Source organism: Punica granatum, chromosome 7, assembly GCF_007655135.1.
Source record: "Punica granatum isolate Tunisia-2019 chromosome 7, ASM765513v2, whole genome shotgun sequence".
Classification (NCBI taxonomy): Eukaryota; Viridiplantae; Streptophyta; class Magnoliopsida; order Myrtales; family Lythraceae; genus Punica; species Punica granatum.
In genome coordinates, this window is record NC_045133.1 from 20,274,689 (window position 1) to 20,293,206 (window position 18,518).

The 18,518-nt window shown below is 36.7% G+C and overlaps 2 protein-coding genes across 2 annotated transcripts; both read left to right on the plus strand.

Annotated features, from left to right (window-relative positions):
* Positions 1–2,841: 2,841 nt before the first annotated feature.
* Positions 2,842–3,971, plus strand: LOC116214156 (BAG family molecular chaperone regulator 1-like). Its single transcript, XM_031549479.1, has 2 exons — positions 2,842–3,272; positions 3,413–3,971. Exons 1-2 carry the CDS (start codon positions 2,993–2,995, stop codon positions 3,646–3,648), a joined length of 516 nt encoding a protein of 171 aa, XP_031405339.1. The 5' UTR covers positions 2,842–2,992; the 3' UTR covers positions 3,649–3,971.
* A 7,399-nt stretch (positions 3,972–11,370) lies between these two features.
* LOC116212876 (pectate lyase-like) lies at positions 11,371–14,028 on the plus strand. The gene is made up of 4 exons (XM_031547605.1): positions 11,371–11,575; positions 11,988–12,728; positions 13,277–13,415; positions 13,555–14,028. The coding sequence occupies exons 1-4, from the start codon at positions 11,448–11,450 to the stop codon at positions 13,774–13,776; spliced, it is 1,230 nt and encodes a 409-aa protein (XP_031403465.1). The 5' UTR covers positions 11,371–11,447; the 3' UTR covers positions 13,777–14,028.
* The last annotated feature ends 4,490 nt before the right edge of the window (positions 14,029–18,518 follow it).

Here is an 18,518-nt window from a genome sequence, read left to right on the forward strand (position 1 = left end):
TCATCCAATTGATAACGTATTAATCTAGTGAACTAATTAAGTGTGCATTGCCCAAACAAAAAAAAGTTAAAGTATGGAATTGTCCAAGAAATCAATTTTACTATGTTTTATACTAATATTCTCGATGGTCCACGAGGTTACAAATCACATTCCACCAAAATATTCGTGCAACATAGGCTAATCCATCCATCAATTACTTATAGAGCCAAATCGACGCCCTAACTAGCTAATCTCAATAATTGGCTCAAAAGACATCGTATTCTCACTTAAAAAAAGTGAGACATGCGACTCTTCATATTGATAAGTTTTAACAATTTACATTATATTTTAAAAGTTTTGATCTTAGCAAAATTGAGAGATGAGAAGTTTTCTTGAAAATGAAATGTTATATTTATTATTTATGATTGCAATATTAAAATCGCAAATAAAATTTAAAAGCTTTTTTGAAAGATTTAGTCAATAAATTAACGACTTTTTCATAAATATTGAATAAATATATTTCAAGGAAGATAAGCTACCAGAACGAGAATTTTCATCCCAAAAAAAAAAAGGAAAGAAAAAGCAGACTGGAGAAGCATTCAAAAGCATTGAAATACGAAAGGTTGATGTGAAAAAGGCCGAACTAAAGGCACTGTCCAAAGCAAATTGTCTTGCACCTCTTTTCTATGACTTTGCCCAAGCTTACTTGCTCAAAAGACAACTGAAATAAAATATACGTGAATTAAACTTTATGCAATATTAAATTATATTCTACACAAAGTATGTTGCGAGTAAACAAATTTTATGTATAACTCGAGTGGAGATTGATTTCAGCTAATAAATTGAGAAGATTTCGGGTATTCACGAAAAAAATTATATTTTGTTTTATTATATATGAAGAATTAAAGAAAAAGCCAATCTAGAGAATGCTCACATAATAGCTCCAAAGCTGGTTAGATTATTATAATGATTTTAAAATAATAGTGACTAAAAAGAAAAAGAAAGAAACTCTTGGAGTCAGTTCATGACCGTTGGTTGGTAATTAGGTGAATATGAATGTGCGCATTGGCATTATTGAGCACTTAGTTCAATATCGTAATAGACTAAAAAAGGTCTTATACTAGAACTGAAAAAATCAATAAGAAAGTCCCCATGAAATTGTATAGAAAATTTTTAATTGGACATTTCGTGAAATATCAGACCCATTGGATCAACATGTTAAAAAATGATCCAATTATCGGACAAGAGAACTTCACTGGAATGTGTAGGATTCTTCTTTTGTGGTGGTCTTGTACTCGAAACTTGCTAGAAAATTGTTTAGAAGCGATCTGCATCAATTTGCTAATTGTCAATGAAAAAGTGATCTAGCGCTAAATTCCAATTGAAAGGGGTAGTACTCAAACCAAATGTCAACATTTGGAAAAAACTAATCAATATTTCTAAGCCTTTCGTGTTGGCAGGTGGTGGAAAGGCTAGTTTACGTATTATTTGAAGATAAACTAAATTAATAAAACTCGATTACAGCTTTGCAAAGTAGCTAGTAGTTATTTAACAATCACTTCTGTTAATACGTTTCAATCCTTATATTAAATATCTTGCAGCTATCCATCGAATGCCTCACTAATCTATAATCAATAATACTTTTAACGTCATTTCTGGGTAACAAGAAAATTGCTTATGATCATTTTTACTTGGAGCGGCCTAGTAGGCACATTTTTACTATCTTATAAGCAAAGACTATATCTTGTCAGAAATATAATCAGAACTCAACTTTGCGTTAATCTGATGATAAGAAATGTGATTCTCCAGCGTATTAATAGATGATTATGAAAGTTCTTGTACTTGCTGCACAACTTAAGCACCAACGAATTATTATTGTAACTTTAGTATATTTAGGGTCATTTCTCCTGTCAGCATTTATTTTTCGTGTTCTCATGTTAGCAATTTTATTTCAACGCTTTTGTATAAGCGTAGTTCAAGATCTCATGGCCGCCAATTGTCTTGTAAATGTCAAAAATAAAGATAAAGAAAAAGATAAAACTCCCTGCGAATAGATATATATACAAATTTCTTCAAGAAAATAACAATTAGAAATTTAGAAGAACAAGAAGAAAAAGAATATCCCCCTAAAGAGATATTCACTTTAAGAAAAATTCCATTTGTATCAAAAGACCCACCGACCAGTATTGATGGGATTTTGCTAGAGCCCGCCAATCAAGCAAAAAGCGTGTCGCTATAAGCACCCACCCCCGCCCCATCCCCATGTGCCTTAGCCCCCCTATAAAATCAGGATAAGAAACTATTCCCTCATTTATTTTCTAGTCTTTGCTTCTGTGTCTTAAGCCTATTCATCCACACATCATTATCATACATATTTGTTAATTACTTGTTGCCTAAATTACATTTATATCCATTTACATTTCCAAAATTGCAATCGCATCATCATAATTCTAAGAGCTACTAGCTACTAGCATGTGGTTGCATCTTGTAATGCCGGACTAGGCAGCCCCGTCCATGTGACTTTTTGTAGTAATTGGATGCAGCATCGATTGTTTCCGGTATTAGTGACAAGAAACACAACGTCCCTCCTAGTTCCTTTATCAATATTACGATCGTGATTCTTTTTGAAGATCAACAGATCTGATCAGATCGAAACGGCGTTAGAGCGGCCAAATTTAGATTGGATATAGACACGTGCTGGATGAGCTCGACAGATAAAAGATGGCGTAACAAACAACATGTGAATCTTCAAAATGTCGATTTTGCAATAATGCAAATTGTAAGGGAGTGGAAGGTAATTCTACCCCCCTTGATTATAAATAAAACAAAGGACAATGCGGCTTGTATTATATTCATACCTTCTTTTGTACCTATACAAGCTTCCTTTTGGTATATAATTAGCCCACACCAACATCCTCTGCTTCCCCCCTCACCTTCTGAACTTCCAAGGAAGAGACTTAACCAGTCAAGAGTTCAGTTAAGGAGAGAGAGCTTTCTTGACAAGTAAATTAAGATGATGATCAAGTTGAGGTCAAAGAAGTCTTCCAAGAGCAGCTCCAAGCTTGGGAATGGTGCCAATGGCAATGGAGGGAGCAGCCTCAAGGGGTCATCATCAATGGACAAGGGATGCTACAATAATGGAGTGATGGGAGAGATCAAGTGGGAGCTCAGGCCCGGCGGGATGCTTGTCCAGAAGCGCGAGAGCCAGAAGTCAGGAGAGGGTATGATCACCGTAAGGGTCTCGTATGGCACTCAGTGGCACGACATTCCCATTGAAGCCACCTCAACTTTCGGTAAGCCATAGCATTGACTTACCTAAAGTATGTTCGTTAAGTATATCGAGTTCTATAAACTTAGAAGATCAATTATTCATTGTGTCGAGTTGTGTCACGATCATCGATACCGATCATCTAAGATTTGCTTGAATGCTCAGGGGAATTGAAGATGATCCTGTCCCTCTTGACAAGCCTGGAGCCAGCAGGGCAAAGGCTGTTGTTCAGAGGAAAAGAGAGGGAAGACACAGAACATCTACACATGATTGGGGTCGGAGACAGAGACAAAGTGCTCCTCCTAGAAGACCCAGCGATCAAAGAGAGGAAGAGACTGCTCCATACCCTCTCCGGGTCGAGTCAGCCCATCGGCGCCCCGTTCCGTACCATCAGCGTCTGATTACTCAAATTAAGTATCCATTAACCCTTTTGATTGATTAAAACAAGCAAAGAGAGGTCAGCATTGTTCTACCCCCTCACTAACCCTTTAGAAAAAAAAAATGATCGAATGCCGTGGCAAGTTATTAAATCGGGCTAATTAATATAATTAGCGACCCGATCAAGTGTTTTATTTTCTCGGTGTCAGTTGCGATGGGAATATTGTTCTTATTATAAGGTGTAAGTCGATGCAAACCCGCATCATCATTTTGAATAGTTTAATGGAATGTACCGCTTGTACATTAATATTAATTCAAAGAAATGTTTGATTCCAAAGGACAGCAACTCGCTCCCTGTGTCCTCAAGTACTCTCACTTTTTTCTTTTTTCATTTCTATTTGTATAATCATTCCATGCGTGGACGCTGACACATTATATTATTGGCAGCGAAAACAATTGAAAAAGAAGAATAAAGGGAATAAGGAGAGCAAGTTAAATCAAAAGCATAGCTTAATTAATCTGTGGCGGAAGATGAAGTTATATATGTTGATTTTCCCTTCAAGTATTGCTTATACTTAAAGGGATCGAGTTGGATTGGTGGTTCTCAAAACGACCACATAATGCAATCGTAGCTAGTCATCATCACTGGTGATCATGAATGAGTTGATATTTGAATTGATTATATCTTTCGGATCTTCCAAAAGATCGAGGAGAATATAATGTGCCATTATTATTCCTAGTGCAGATGACTAGAAAGAAAGAACCGATAATAGAAGCTCGGCGATTTATCATCATAGATGTTATGTATATCAGATCTTAAAAATCGGGATGTGATTAGGATCTGGGACGATGAACGACCAATCTCTACTAAATTGCATTTATCTCTTCGTCAAGGAGCTGAGAAACACAGATACCATGCATAACTTTAATTTGGTTTTTGACATAAGCACGCTGTATCTGATCAAAATGATGATAATCTTGAAACATTTACAGAGGGAGAAACCCAAGTCAGTCTGGTCTCAGCCAAGCTATTATCATATTAGGAAATAAAATATTTAGAAATACTATAGGGGAATTAAAGATATCGATCAATACAAATGTGAGTTGGTTCAAACGGTTTAGCGTTTCCGCTCAAGTAAGATCTTGAGTTCGAGTCTTTATTAATACATAAAATCCATGTTGATAGAGGTTTAACTCTTAGGAGGCCAATCTGGCTCCATTGGATTAATTAAGACTCAATTGAACTTTCGGATATTAAGGTAAAAAAAAAAAAAACTGATCAACATCCACCAAAAAAAGAAAACCCACCGGAAAAAAGAAAAAATAAAGAAAACGGTCAGCATATTGGATATATGTCCGAATCCACTGGGGTGGAGAATTTATTATCACGACAGAAAGTATAGTACATAAATAAAATGACTCGGTTATCTATATATGAGCTCGGTGAAATAATTAACTTAGAATGAAAATCATCTCAAGATGTAAAATACAGTATCTACATAAGATAATGAAAATTTTCAAATATATTAATTAATTTAATTGATCGTTAGAATCTTATGTTCAAATACTTAATTTTATATATTATCATTTTATTTCTGATACAATTCATCGACGATCGATTAAAGAAGCTACTCATCGAGAGCTTTCAATTTCCAACAGATTTTTGCAGAAAATAATGCAAACCAAAGGTGTGCTTTCTTCAAGTGGAAGACAAGAGGGGGTCCATCGGGAGGCCGTTGTGGTTTCTTGCTGTTCGCAAACTACTAGACAACTTGAACCCACCATCAGTTGCTGACACTCCCTGATCACTATTTGCAGGTTAATAAACATATAATTTTTTATTTTTAATTATGAACTATTAAAAATAAGGGAAAAAAAAAACCATCATCACCTGTAGATCTTCTGCAAACTTGATCAGAAGCTATTGTGATCAAATAATGGAACTTCATCGCACTGTAAAAGATTAGCTTGTGAGTTTCGTGCCAAGTTCAATATAATGAACTCCAGCTTACACTTCAATTTGCTCTCTTTTTCTTTCTTTTTTTTTTCTAATTATTTTTTAACTAAGCAATGACCTGTATATTGCATGGAAAATTTGATAGAATATAAAAGAAATTTATTTTCAAAAATTATAAATTAATAAGACCAAAAGTAAAAACATAATATATTATATTTTACTTGGTTGGGGATGGACCTTAGAGATGGATCGGAGACGGAGTTGATGAAGAACTTCAAAGTTGGTCGGTGAAGAACTCGAGGCTTGAGGTGCATATTATGCTTTTCAAAGAGAATTATTTGTCCCCACACGAAATTGTTAGAGAGTTGAATAGCAAGTCTATCTCGGAATACAACAAGTCTCATGAATTCTCAATTAGCAAACTCCGAGAATTCTCTAACACTCTCTCTCAATTTTTTTTAGAATTGTTTTGATTGATTGATAATTTAAACTTCTTTTGGGCAAGTAAAATTTTTTTGGATAATTTGAATTTTGACACGAAAGACTCTATTTATATGTATTCAATGTGCACAGATTAAGAAAAAAGACATTTCTTTTTGTTCTAGACATGTCCCACGGAGGAATATTGTACATTTTTGACCAAATAATTGTCTGTACGGATGGTCAAGCATGCGTTGCCAAGGAAGTTATCTCTTACTGCCATGTAGAGCCACTATGTCCATGCATGAGTGCATCAAGGTACATTTGTGGGATTGTCTTGGAAAGGATCGAAATTCTTTCCTTGAGGGCTGTCAACCATGTGCCCTCAGTGAATTGCCATCTGATAAGCTCGGCTAGAAATTTCCATAATCTCTTTTGTGAATTAATATCCTGCCGCAGCTGTCCAAATGGGTCGTGTCATGATATCTCGGGTCGGGTTTGAAAATTTGATCATGGGCTGCTTCCTCGCTTGGGCTCCTTCGTATGTCCAACCAATAATGTTGTCTAGTGGACCTCTAATTAGGCCCGATTTTGACCAATTGAGTTCAATAAAGTACCATGGGCTCCGTAACCTAAGCTAGGTACGAAAAACGGATGTAAACATACTCTTTGCTAGCCTTGTCCATCTATGGAGGATCAAGCTATTTGGGATTTCTTAATCATTTCAACATTCATGACATGAAAGGTATGGCTACATGGAAATCCGATAGTCTCAAACTTTAAACATGAACATTGCATATGAAGGTTAACTCGATCAAGCATCACGGTGAATGTTCGCGATTCCCTGTAACTACCTACTTTGTAAACCACCCTAGTCTAATAGTCCTCCTTATTCTCAAGAATCAATGTCCACTCGACCGTGATCTCTTTTTTTTTTTTAAAAAAAAAAAAACTCATGTGAGGCTGCTCTCAGGACTACATCGATCGTCACCAACCTCACTTCCTTCCTCAACGATATCTAACTTATTTATAACCTATATGAACCATGAATTTGAAAAATGCTAGAAAACTCATAACAAATGCATCAAAATATTAGAATATGTTATGTTTACCTTTGCGAAAATGATATATCCTTTTAGGTTTGATATATCTCCATTAGCTTTATATTTACTGAAGTTACATATTCCTCACCTAATATATTACTATGTTTAAGGAGTCATAATAAAGTAAAAAGTACCTACTCCACTGGTAATTTACATAGGTAATGAGTAAATTACTTGGACTTCCGCTAATAGCAGCCCACCTCGTGTGAGTCCACAGATTGAGGTAAACCTCTGTTCTTGGACCTCCGTCGCCCGCAATCAACCTCGCGTGTGTCCAGTCTTTGAGGGAGAGCGTGTTGTTCTTCGACCTCTGTCAATCACGGTTGACCTCATGTGCGTCCACTGATTAGGACCGAGTACGCTGTTTTTTGACCCCCATCGACCACGACCAACCTCGCATGTGTTCACTTATTGAGTTATGAGTAAATTACATGGGCAACAGAGTTATGAGTAAATTACATGGGCAACAATAATTTACTTTGGAATCAAGTAAATTACTCGAGTACAAAGTATTTTACATATATCTCGTGTAAATTACTTGAAATATGTGCTTTAACCTCAAGATATTACTCTCTCCTTAAGTAAATTTACTCACGCTACACATAAATTGCTTACATTTCAGATAAATTATTTTGGCTATAAGTAAATTACTCTCTGCTCGAGTAAATTACTTACGTCTCATGTAAATTACTCAATTTATGAGTAAATTTCTCGAAACTCTCACTATTGTTTTAACCTCAGATCTCACGTTAAAAAAAAAAAAACCTTACATCTCAAACAAATTACTAACACTCAAGTAAATTACTCCAATTTTTTTTTACTATTTACTTTGACCGCAAGTAAATTACTCTCTTCACAAGTAATTTACTTACATCTCAGGTAAATTACTTTAGTTATGAGTAAAATACTTGAAACTATTTTAACTATTTACTTTGACCCAAGTAAATTAATAGCTCCTCAAAAAATTTTATGACTATTTACTTTGATCGCAAGTAAATTACTCTCTTCCTCAGTAATTTACTTGAGTTCTGAGTAAATTACTTGGAACCCTTTTGACTATTTACTTTGACCCAAGTAAATCACTCTCTTTCTTGTGTAATTAGCGAATTACTTGGAACCCTTTTGACTATTTACTTTGACCCAAGTAAATTACTCTCTTGTGTAATTAGCGAATTACTTGGAACTCTTTTGACTAAATACATTGACCCACATAAATTACCAACTTCTCAAGTAATTTAGTTTACATCTCATGTAAATTACTTACATTTCAAGTAAATTACTTCGGTTATGAATAAATTACTAACTTCACAAGTAATATACTTATATCTCATGTAATAGAAAAAAATAAAACCTTCAGGGCCAATCGCGAAAAGGTCAGATAACCTGTTGTGACTTCTTTTTCTCTTTTTGAACTCGCTGGTGACTTGAAATAGGAGGAAGTGGGATGTTGATGTGTCAAGGATTCATTGGTTGCCCAATGCATGTATGATACATGCAATTTTTTATATGTATATGATAGAACTTTTTATTTAAATTGTCGCATAAATTACTTTTATACTTTTCATGTTACTGGTCAAAAGAAAAACGAATTTTACTTTAACCAAGTAGGCCGAAATAGAGAACTAAAGTTAAGTTGAAAAGCCCAAAAGGCCCAACTTTTATTGCAGAGGTCCATTAACTTAACTGGGGTGTTCCCATCTTCAGCACCCCCAATCTGTTGTTTTCTTGTGCTTTCATTGAATGAGATTTTCGAATCCCAACATTGTGAGCGTTACGACTCTTTTTCATCCTTCTTCTGGTGCCAAGTCCTCGTTTTAGAGAACATGCCCAAAAGAATCTATGTAATACCGTGCCGAATTCTAGAATTTTATGAAGTATTGCCTCGTGGAACACATAGTACAAAAAACAAGAAAATCCATGCAAAATAGAAAAAGAGCCGATAAATTCCAATAAACAATTTGCACGGGATAAAGGCTATCAACCGGCCTCATTATATATGTTTCCTATACATACATATATTTATCTATCTATGTAGTACCTGGGAATTCTTTATTATCTCTGTAAAATCATGAGGTGTTCTCAGTCTATTAGTTGAGACTAATTCTCGTTTGAACGTCGATTTCGCTGTAAATATAAGATACTTTCAGTGTGTTTCAAATCTCTCCATGAACTATATTATCGTGCCTGAAATTTCTGCCTTTGTTTTTGTAACTACCGGTTAATTAATCCCCTCGAAATTAATTGTATTTATACCCAACAAGATTGTTTGTAAGTCAAAGTCCAACCCGCAGTCAGCGGATAATTAAAAAGCACTTTTGATCATGATGTCTTCTGGATAACAGGAACATAGAAAGGCTTGTTCAGTTAGTGCAAACTTGTAACGACAACTAGTCAACGCAATTAGGAGAGCAGATTATTGGATTGGAATCTCTGCTTTTAAGCTGAGGCAAACAAGTCAACAATCTCCAATTATATTTACTATTTCGTCATCATGAGGTGGTGTTGTAATAACCATTTCATTTCTTATGGAAGGAGGTACTTTTAACGTCGTAATTATTATGTTATTTTTATAGAACGATGTTCACCATGGTCACAGGCTAATGCATCACTGGCAGAATTTCACCTCTTAATATGAATATTGGCACGGAGGAGGGCATGCACTAATCTGATTCGGTGCTGAGGCAAAAGAAGCAGGCCGATAATTACATTGTACGAAGATATTCTCAACACCTTGCACGAGCCACCGAAGATCTGGATCCCTAATAGGAAGCTTGAAGTTGAAGGGAAGGTCAACGCTTTACGTACCACTTTGTTCATAGACAAGGACCGACGCAGGATTTTAGCTCAAAAGGATCGGAGGTACGGTCCTTAGGGGAGTGATTAAGAACATAAAGTTTTCGAGTTACAAGGAGAGCTGAATTATCGAGAATTGAAGAACAGTACGTGAGTTTTCATTGAGCATCAACATTTTGGGATCCCTCGGCCCGTCCTTATTATTACAACTCCCGGTGCAGTAGGATGACATCTTTTAGATTATATGGGATGCCTATAAATTGGTCACATCTTACATTTCTTGGATACTACATATTTCCATCAAACTACTCATATTTGACTCACCACTCTCCTGATAGAAGTTGTACCCAAAATTCCATATCCAACCATTTGGCACACACAAATATATAGTTCTTTTTTGGATAAGTATATTCATATATAATGTTTTAAGGAAAAATCTGTTGAATTCCGTTAGGCTTAAAATATATATCTTTGTCGAACGGAAAGCTGAGATTTGGACAATGGTGAAAACCCCTCAAAATTAACTCTCATAATAAAAGGACTGACGACTTTCAAGTTTATATCAATTTTCCACGTTCACATGCAATAATATTCATTGACATTACTAACTGGATATTGGCTAGGCGACAATAATGTCGGATCCATCGATGATCCTGCGCTGGATCGAAGGTAGTGAATGACATTGGGTAACATCATACATCATCTAATGCCATGATCACCCTGGCTTTTGTGGAGTTGGCTACTATATATTTGACAAACTTCTGAATTGATTATTCCATTTCGTTTGCACAGATATTGTTAGACAGCATGTTAGAATATTCTAGTTTTGTCATCTTATCATTTGAAATCATGAGGTGCAATCTACATCAGGTTCTTTCGTTCTTTTCTTTGTGAAATCACGAGATATTCTCGTCTTGATTTTAATTGAGAAGTGCTTACAGTGAATTTTGAATTCTTACACTGCAGGTAAAGTCTACACTGAAAATTTAGTTTATTGTTGAGCCACATTTCACTGCTTAAACTATATCATGATGTACTTCATGTTCTTTGACATCCCTAGATGCACATTATCACCAAATCCCAAACCCCAATACTTTTCCTTACGGGAAAAAAAAAATCCCTACATATACGTACACTACTACCAAAATCCAAACCCCAACCCTTTCTTCCATATGAAAAGGACAAAGAGAAGAGGGTAGAAATTAGCAAAGCTTGTTTACATGAGAGAAAACACAAATAAAAAACAAGCAACAGATTCAACAACTGTGACCCCTATATGTATCCGAGGGTTGAAATTCTCCATCCTTGGGTATACTCATGCACGATCAACGGCCTGATCAGCAACGCATGCAGTGACCCCGCCTGAAATTACGATAAGGCTTGGGCCCCACATTTCTAGGTTAATCACGCCATTCCATCCGGGCTCCTATCCCATTTATATATAGCCCTCCCCATTGATTATCATTATCCCATATCACCTCACTCTCTCTCACACTCTCTCTCTTATTATTAATCCCTCCACTGGTTTATAGAGAGAGAGAGGGAGAGAATGTCTAAATCTTCGGATCTTTTGATGTTTTTGTTTTTCTTCTCTCTTGCCGTTCCACATCTTGGGGAAGTGTCCTCATCATCATCACCAGTTCGAAACCCCGAGGCGGTTGTTGAAGAAGTGCACAAGTAAGAGCAACTAACCTTCCTGCTGTATTGTATCTTATTGTGTCTTGAATGTTGTGTGTGTGTGTGTATAGATGCTTCAAGCTTCGTAAACAATTAGAGTCCGACGTAATGTACGTAGAAAAACGGATAACATTGTGCTCAAGACTCATCTTTAATTCTCCACAAGATGCATCATGGCAATGCGGGTGGTTGTATAGGCAACTGGTAATATTTTGTGGACTTGCACACCAATTGTCACATTATAAACTCATGCGTCTCATTTGTAACCTTAATAAAAAAAGAAAAAAGAAAAAAGAAAGAGAACCAAACCTTGAGATCTGGATAAGTAATACATTTCCCAGGTTTAGTGCAACTAGTATGAGCGGATGAACAGGGATATGAGGTTGAGAATGTTTGCATGCAATTGTTACAGGAGCATCAATGCGTCAAGGAGAAACCTAGGATACCTGTCCTGTGGCACAGGCAACCCCATCGACGACTGCTGGCGGTGTGACCCGAACTGGAACACCAACCGTCAGCGGTTAGCTGATTGTGCCATCGGGTTTGGCAGGGATGCCATTGGCGGCAAGCGTGGCCGTATTTATGTAGTCAGTGACTCTGGTGATGACGATCCCGTAAACCCTAAGCCCGGAACTCTGCGTCATGCGGTGATACAGGATGAGCCCTTGTGGATCATCTTCAAGCGGGACATGGTGATCCAGTTGAAAGAAGAGCTCGTGATGAACTCATACAAGACCATCGATGGCCGGGGCGCAAGCGTCCACATTGCCAATGGCCCATGCATTACCATTCATTATGTGACCAACATCATTATCCACGGCGTCCACATACATGACTGCAAGCCCGGGACCTACTCCATGATAAGGGACTCACCACACCACTATGGGTGGTGGAGGGTGTCAGACGGGGATGGCGTCTCGATATTCAATAGTCAGCACGTCTGGGTCGACCACTGCTCACTCTCGAACTGCCGCGACGGGCTCATAGATGCTATCCACGGGTCCACAGCCATCACCATCTCGAACAACTACATGACTCATCATGACAAGGTCATGCTTTTAGGGCACAGCGACTCCTACACGCAGGACAAGAACATGCAGGTCACGATCGCTTTCAACCATTTCGGTGAAGGACTAGTGCAAAGAATGCCCAGGTAAATTACTCATTAGTTTGAGAATGGATACAATGTAATGACTTGCATTTTAAAAAGTTTTAATTTGAGAAGTTTTAAATTCGATTATCGTGGTAGGACTATCATTCCTTTTTATTAAATTTTTTATTTTATTATACTAAGTTTATATGCTTCCTTGGTTATATACAAACACTGATTAATTTTCATAAAAAAAACTTTTACTCATTTGTTTTCACAAAAGGAATTTTTTCTCGTTAATTTATAAAGTTGTACTCCCACACCGAATATTGACTTTTTGTTCCTTTTTTCTATTTTTAACTTTCTCTTCTTTTTTTTATTTTATTTTGGGAGCCTTTCCTTCTTGGGAAACTTAATAAACAGGTTTTTTTTAACCTTCAAGGGAAAAAAGGGGGGTGAGACCTGTTACATGCACTCTATTCATTTTCTCATAATCGCATCCTTGTCATTCTTTTAAAAAATATACAAATTTCTCTGAAAATGCAGCATCTAAATAATCACGACAGTTAAAAGTATAATGTTTGTTTTTTTGTTGTGAACGAATAATGCAGGTGTAGGCATGGGTATTTTCACGTAGTGAACAATGACTATACTCATTGGGAGATGTATGCGATTGGAGGAAGTGCCAGTCCGACCATCAACAGTCAAGGGAATAGATTTCTTGCACCAAACGACAGGTCAAGTAAAGAAGTAAGCGTGCATTTCATTCTGTGATGCTTCTTATTAAAGATAATTGAAGATATTGCATGCACGCTCGATGCTGCACGGCTCTTGGATTGTCCGGCACGATAATAATGCTTCTCTTATGACTAATCAATATTTGGTATAGGTGACCAAGCACGAACATGCCCCGGAAAGCGAGTGGAGAACATGGAATTGGAGGTCAGAGGGGGACCTGATGCTGAACGGCGCATACTTCCGACAATCAGGTGCGGGTGCATCTTCGAGCTACGCTCGGGCATTCAGCCTCAGTGCGAGGCCATCGTCTCTGGTCGGTTCCATGACAGTTACTGCCGGTGCACTTAACTGTAGGAGGGGCTCTCGCTGCTGAATTTAATGACAATCCCACCACAAATCTGGTCCAATGGACTAAGTATGTTTCTAGTTGAAAACCTTGTCTAGACTAGATTAACCTTCGGTCGTTCTTGACCTATATGCACAAGGTAATTAGGAGAGCTTAATGCTCGAACCAAAACCGTGCAATCCTTGTCCTTCATTAGATTTTTTGTTGTCCCCGGTATGATGTACGTGTAAGTTTATGCTCTTGAAACCCTAATTCGAGTAAATTAAGAGGTTTTCCTTATGAGTGTTTTTCTTTTTTGGGGTAAATTACAGAACCGAATCGTGAGATTTTTCTAATGAATTAATTAAGAGATGAAAGCATTGATATATAAGTATAACATGTGATTATATGTATTCAGCCAAAAAAACATTTGATTACATATATAAGATTTGATTTAGTAAGGGTAAGGAGAGGAGAAATAAAGCGACCCGAAGATATCATCAATGAGAATTGACGCAAAACTACTTGATTCGGGGTCGGGTGTGAGTGCCACTATATCGAACTCTCTTTCTCTGGTTATGTAATGTGAAAACCAGTTGGAAAGGAAGTTGAGGAATCTTTGTATCCCCGTCAATCATGGGAGGAGATGGAATGTCGGTGGGCCCAGAGGCTAACGGATTGGGCCACAATGCACGGGCTTGATTTTTATGACTCGGACTTGATTGTTAGAGCTCACAGACAGGCAAGCGTGGGTCTAAAAGTACCCACGTGTGAAAACATATACTCATTTCACAGTCCAGCCATAATTTCTTTCACGTGTTTTTCTAATATATTTTTATTATTTTTTCTGATATTAATCAATCTCAATTCTATTTTAAGTAATATTATTCTTGGTCGATCGGCTGTGTATATATATATATATTCCTGGTTAAAAACGAGCACTATGGCCGCTCTACAAGGGACTATATAAGAAGGGAAAAACATAGAGGTATAAAATTATATATAGTCCCATACTTGATCGAATCGAATTAAAAACAACTTCATTTCTGATCAAGAGTAATGCATCTGTACCAAATCGTCTTTCTTCGTATAAATGTTTCTTTTTGCCAGCTGTATAAGTGTTCCTTGACTAGTCTGAAAAGCAGTATAATAAAGAATATTATGTATTGGACATTTTCTTTGTAAATGTTTGAATTTTTTTATGTAGATGATATTTATATCTATATCTATATACTGTTATGAAGGGATGAGGAAAGTAATTGGGCGTAACTTTCCTCCTCTTAAAATTGTAATTGGACAATATAGTTAATTAAAAAATCTTTATATGAAGAATGTATAACGCAGTGACGCATCGCTTATCTAGTAATGAAGAGATCCTGAGTTTGATATTTAGTGAAACCATCGATGCCGCTTTATTAAATATTTAATATTTCTATTATAATATGCTAGGCCGACGTGTCTCCTTATAACTGAAAAAAAAAAAACTAAATTATGAAAAGTTAAAGGTTGATTTAATTAATTCCAATCTTTATTAAATATCAATTACATACACCACTCCTCCAATTCTTTCTTCATCTCCCACTTTCTGTCATCTCTCTCTCACCTCTCTCAAGTTACTTTTCCCTTATCTCTCTCAGCATTTCTTTTCTATGAGACCATCTCCAATATAAGTCTTTCATTTCAGTGTTCGATCTAGCCCACATAATAATATTATGTCAGACAAAGACAAATTCAATGAGAAGAGAGATTCATCACTTCAGTCATAATTTCTGATTTTGAGTCTTTAATGGGGACCCATATACATATTTATATTCATTTAATGAATATAACTCAAAATAACTAAAATTAATTAATAATAATTAATACGTAATAAGATTAATTATTAATTAATAAATCATAATATTAATTAAATAATTAATTACGAATAATTAATAAACTTTATAAAATAATTTGAAAATTACAAGACGAAAAAAGAAAATTATACGAACAACAAAAAAAAAATTACATGAGCAACGAAAAAAGAATACACGAGTAACCCAATAGGGTTGTCCGATAATTAAGGAGTGTGACTTGGAGAAGTTTCAAGTTCAAGTCACCTCATGAATCATGTAGAAGAATACTCCCTATTAAACCACATGCACGACATGTGTGGCCAGACTGACCTGTTCCATGGGCTTGCAGGATGTTCACGTGACCGTGGGGATTATGGGTGAAGCCCGAAACCCCTTGTTATAAAAAAAATACATGCGCAACAGGAAAAAAAATTTAACCGATATTGCAGGTATTTTCAAATTGCCAAATATGTTCCACCAAATCCGCCTGCAGTTGTTGATGGTGTTCTCTATTTCGAATTCGGATATGATTTTGAATATATTCTTCATATGGAGCAAATCTGTGCTCCCCTCGATGAACTTATGGTAAGCCGTCAGTGGGGGAATCATTATAATCCAAGCGCAGATCAAAAATGACATTATAGGTGCCCTTCTAATCATCAACAATCATATTATGCAATACGATGCAAGCTCTCGTGATTGTTCCAAGCTTCTTCGGGTACCACGATCGACCAAGGTCACGTATAATAGCGAATTGAGCCTACAAACCTCCAAAAGCACGCTCCACGTCCTTCCATACCCTTGCTTGATATATGGCAAATAACTGTCCCTTCTCTCCTTGCGGTCAAGGGATTGATTTCACAAACGTTGCTCACTCAAGATCACTACAAGAAAAAGTACCTAGTGCGACGCTTTTTTGGACTTTGGACGATGCGTCTAGGCATTGCCAAAAGTCTCGCGATGCTTAGGGCGACGTTCATGTAAGCGTCACCCATGTTTCGTCGGGCTAGGTTCAGGTTGACATATAGCAACGCTTAGGAAGGGTCGGCATTGGTTTTAGGCCAAAACTGACGCTTATAAGTGTCGTCGTAGAACAATTAAAATTTAACAAAAAAAGTTTGGCCTACGCTTTATAAGCGTCAGCCAACACCTAGCCTAAGCCGAAGCTTAGAAACGTCGCTTGGGCCTGTTAATTTTTAAAAGAAAGGCCTTGAGTACTCGAAATTAAAAACACAAAAAAACACAAAAAAACAAGTTGACAACTTCTTGTAAATATTTACCCAAAACCCTATATCTCTAAAACCGTAAACCGTAAAACTCTCAAAACTCTAAAACCTAAAAATCCAAAATCCCTAAAAACTTTAAAAGCTCTAAAACCTTAAATCCTTAAAATCCTAAAAATTGTTTATCAATAATAACAAGCTGACAGCTCGTTGACAGAACGACGAAGACGAAAACAAAGACGAAGACGAAGATGAAGATAAAGATGAATACCACAATCCCACTACTCTTCCATCATCATCATCCTCCTCCTCCTTAAAGAGACGAAAACACACATATATGAAGTGAAAGAGAGAGAGAAGGATCACTTAGCTGCTGTGATTTGATAATTACCATGCAATATCATGGGAGAAGAGTCTTAAAAGGAGTAGCCACCAGGTCGTGCTCGATTGGCTTGTAGAGACATAGAGAGGAGCCATTAGGGCAAGATAGGGGCTGTAAGGAGGATCCACCATGGCAAGCTTTAAGGGAAGGACTCACCGGACGCTAAAGGACATCCCCGTGATTTCTCTTCCCCACCCACGAGCTAGCAACCCCAAACTCCCCCAATGACATTCCGATAGTGTCGAAGAAGGATGAGCCGTAACTCTTCTCATTCCCGGTGTTGATGGTGATGTAGGACGACTGCCACTCTGATGAACAGAGGTTGGCAAAACTTACCTTTCCTGATTAGAAGTGGAGCAAAGAAAAAGAGAGAGAATGTGTATAAAGAGAGGAAATATGAAGAGGAAATGGAAAGTGAGAGATATAAGAGAAGAATTAGTTTGATTTTTGTAATTTTCGGCCAATTTGGTGCTTGAAATTTTCGCCGGGTGATGGGCGGGAACTTTACCGCAACACTTCATTGCAACGGTTGGTAACAAGCTCCTAATAGATTGTAAGATTGGTGATTGTTGAAAATTTTGATCAATTCACATGCTATCAACTAGTTGGCAACAAGTTAACAAGCATGATATGTGTACCATAGAGGCTTCATCTCATCCTTAATAAACACAATCGAATTCTAAATTAAGGAGATTAATCGGGTGAGTTCGCTTTTGTCTGATTTTAATGTCTCAAATCAAAAATCGATTTTAATTGGTTTTATGTATATCGGAAAAAAGATTCCAAAGTTAACAAGTATAAAATATGTAAGAGATTAGAGGGCCTGATTCCATTCTTAATAATTACAGTCGAATTCGTATCAATGGGATTGATCGGGTGAAATTGCTTGTACGTGCTTTTCAATGTCTCAAATCTAAAATCAATTTTGATTAGTACACTACATCGAGATTGAAAATTTCAAATTAGAGGGCTCGATCTCCTCCTTAATAAACACGGTCAAATTCATATCATGGGGATTAGTTGAATGAGGTCGCTCGTTAGTGATTTTCAACGTATTGAGCCCAAATTCAGTTTTAATTGGTTCAATATATGAAAAAACTTTAAACTTAACGAACATAAAAGGTGTAAGAGATCTGAGGGCTCAATCCGCTCCTTAATAAAAACAAAATAATTCATGTGAAAGGAATTAATGGGATGAGATTGCTCGTATATGATTTTCACTGTCTTTGAACCCAAACTCGATTTTAGTTTGTTCAACATATCGGGATTGCAACTTTCAAAGTTATAAATGGGCATGAAATGTGTAAGAGATCAAACGGCCTGATTCCCCTCTTCAATAAACACGGCTGATTT

Bases quoted from the DNA above. Each gene is read 5' to 3' on its own strand.
- LOC116214156 (XM_031549479.1), top strand. From the start codon at position 2,993: ATGATGATCAAGTTGAGGTCAAAGAAGTCTTCCAAGAGCAGCTCCAAG. The intron at 3,273-3,412 runs GTAAGCCATAGC...TTGAATGCTCAG, and splicing joins TGAAGCCACCTCAACTTTCG to GGGAATTGAAGATGATCCTG.
- LOC116212876 (XM_031547605.1), top strand. From the start codon at position 11,448: ATGTCTAAATCTTCGGATCTTTTGATGTTTTTGTTTTTCTTCTCTCTT. The intron at 12,729-13,276 runs GTAAATTACTCA...CGAATAATGCAG, and splicing joins CTAGTGCAAAGAATGCCCAG to GTGTAGGCATGGGTATTTTC. The intron at 13,416-13,554 runs GTAAGCGTGCAT...TATTTGGTATAG, and splicing joins ACGACAGGTCAAGTAAAGAA to GTGACCAAGCACGAACATGC.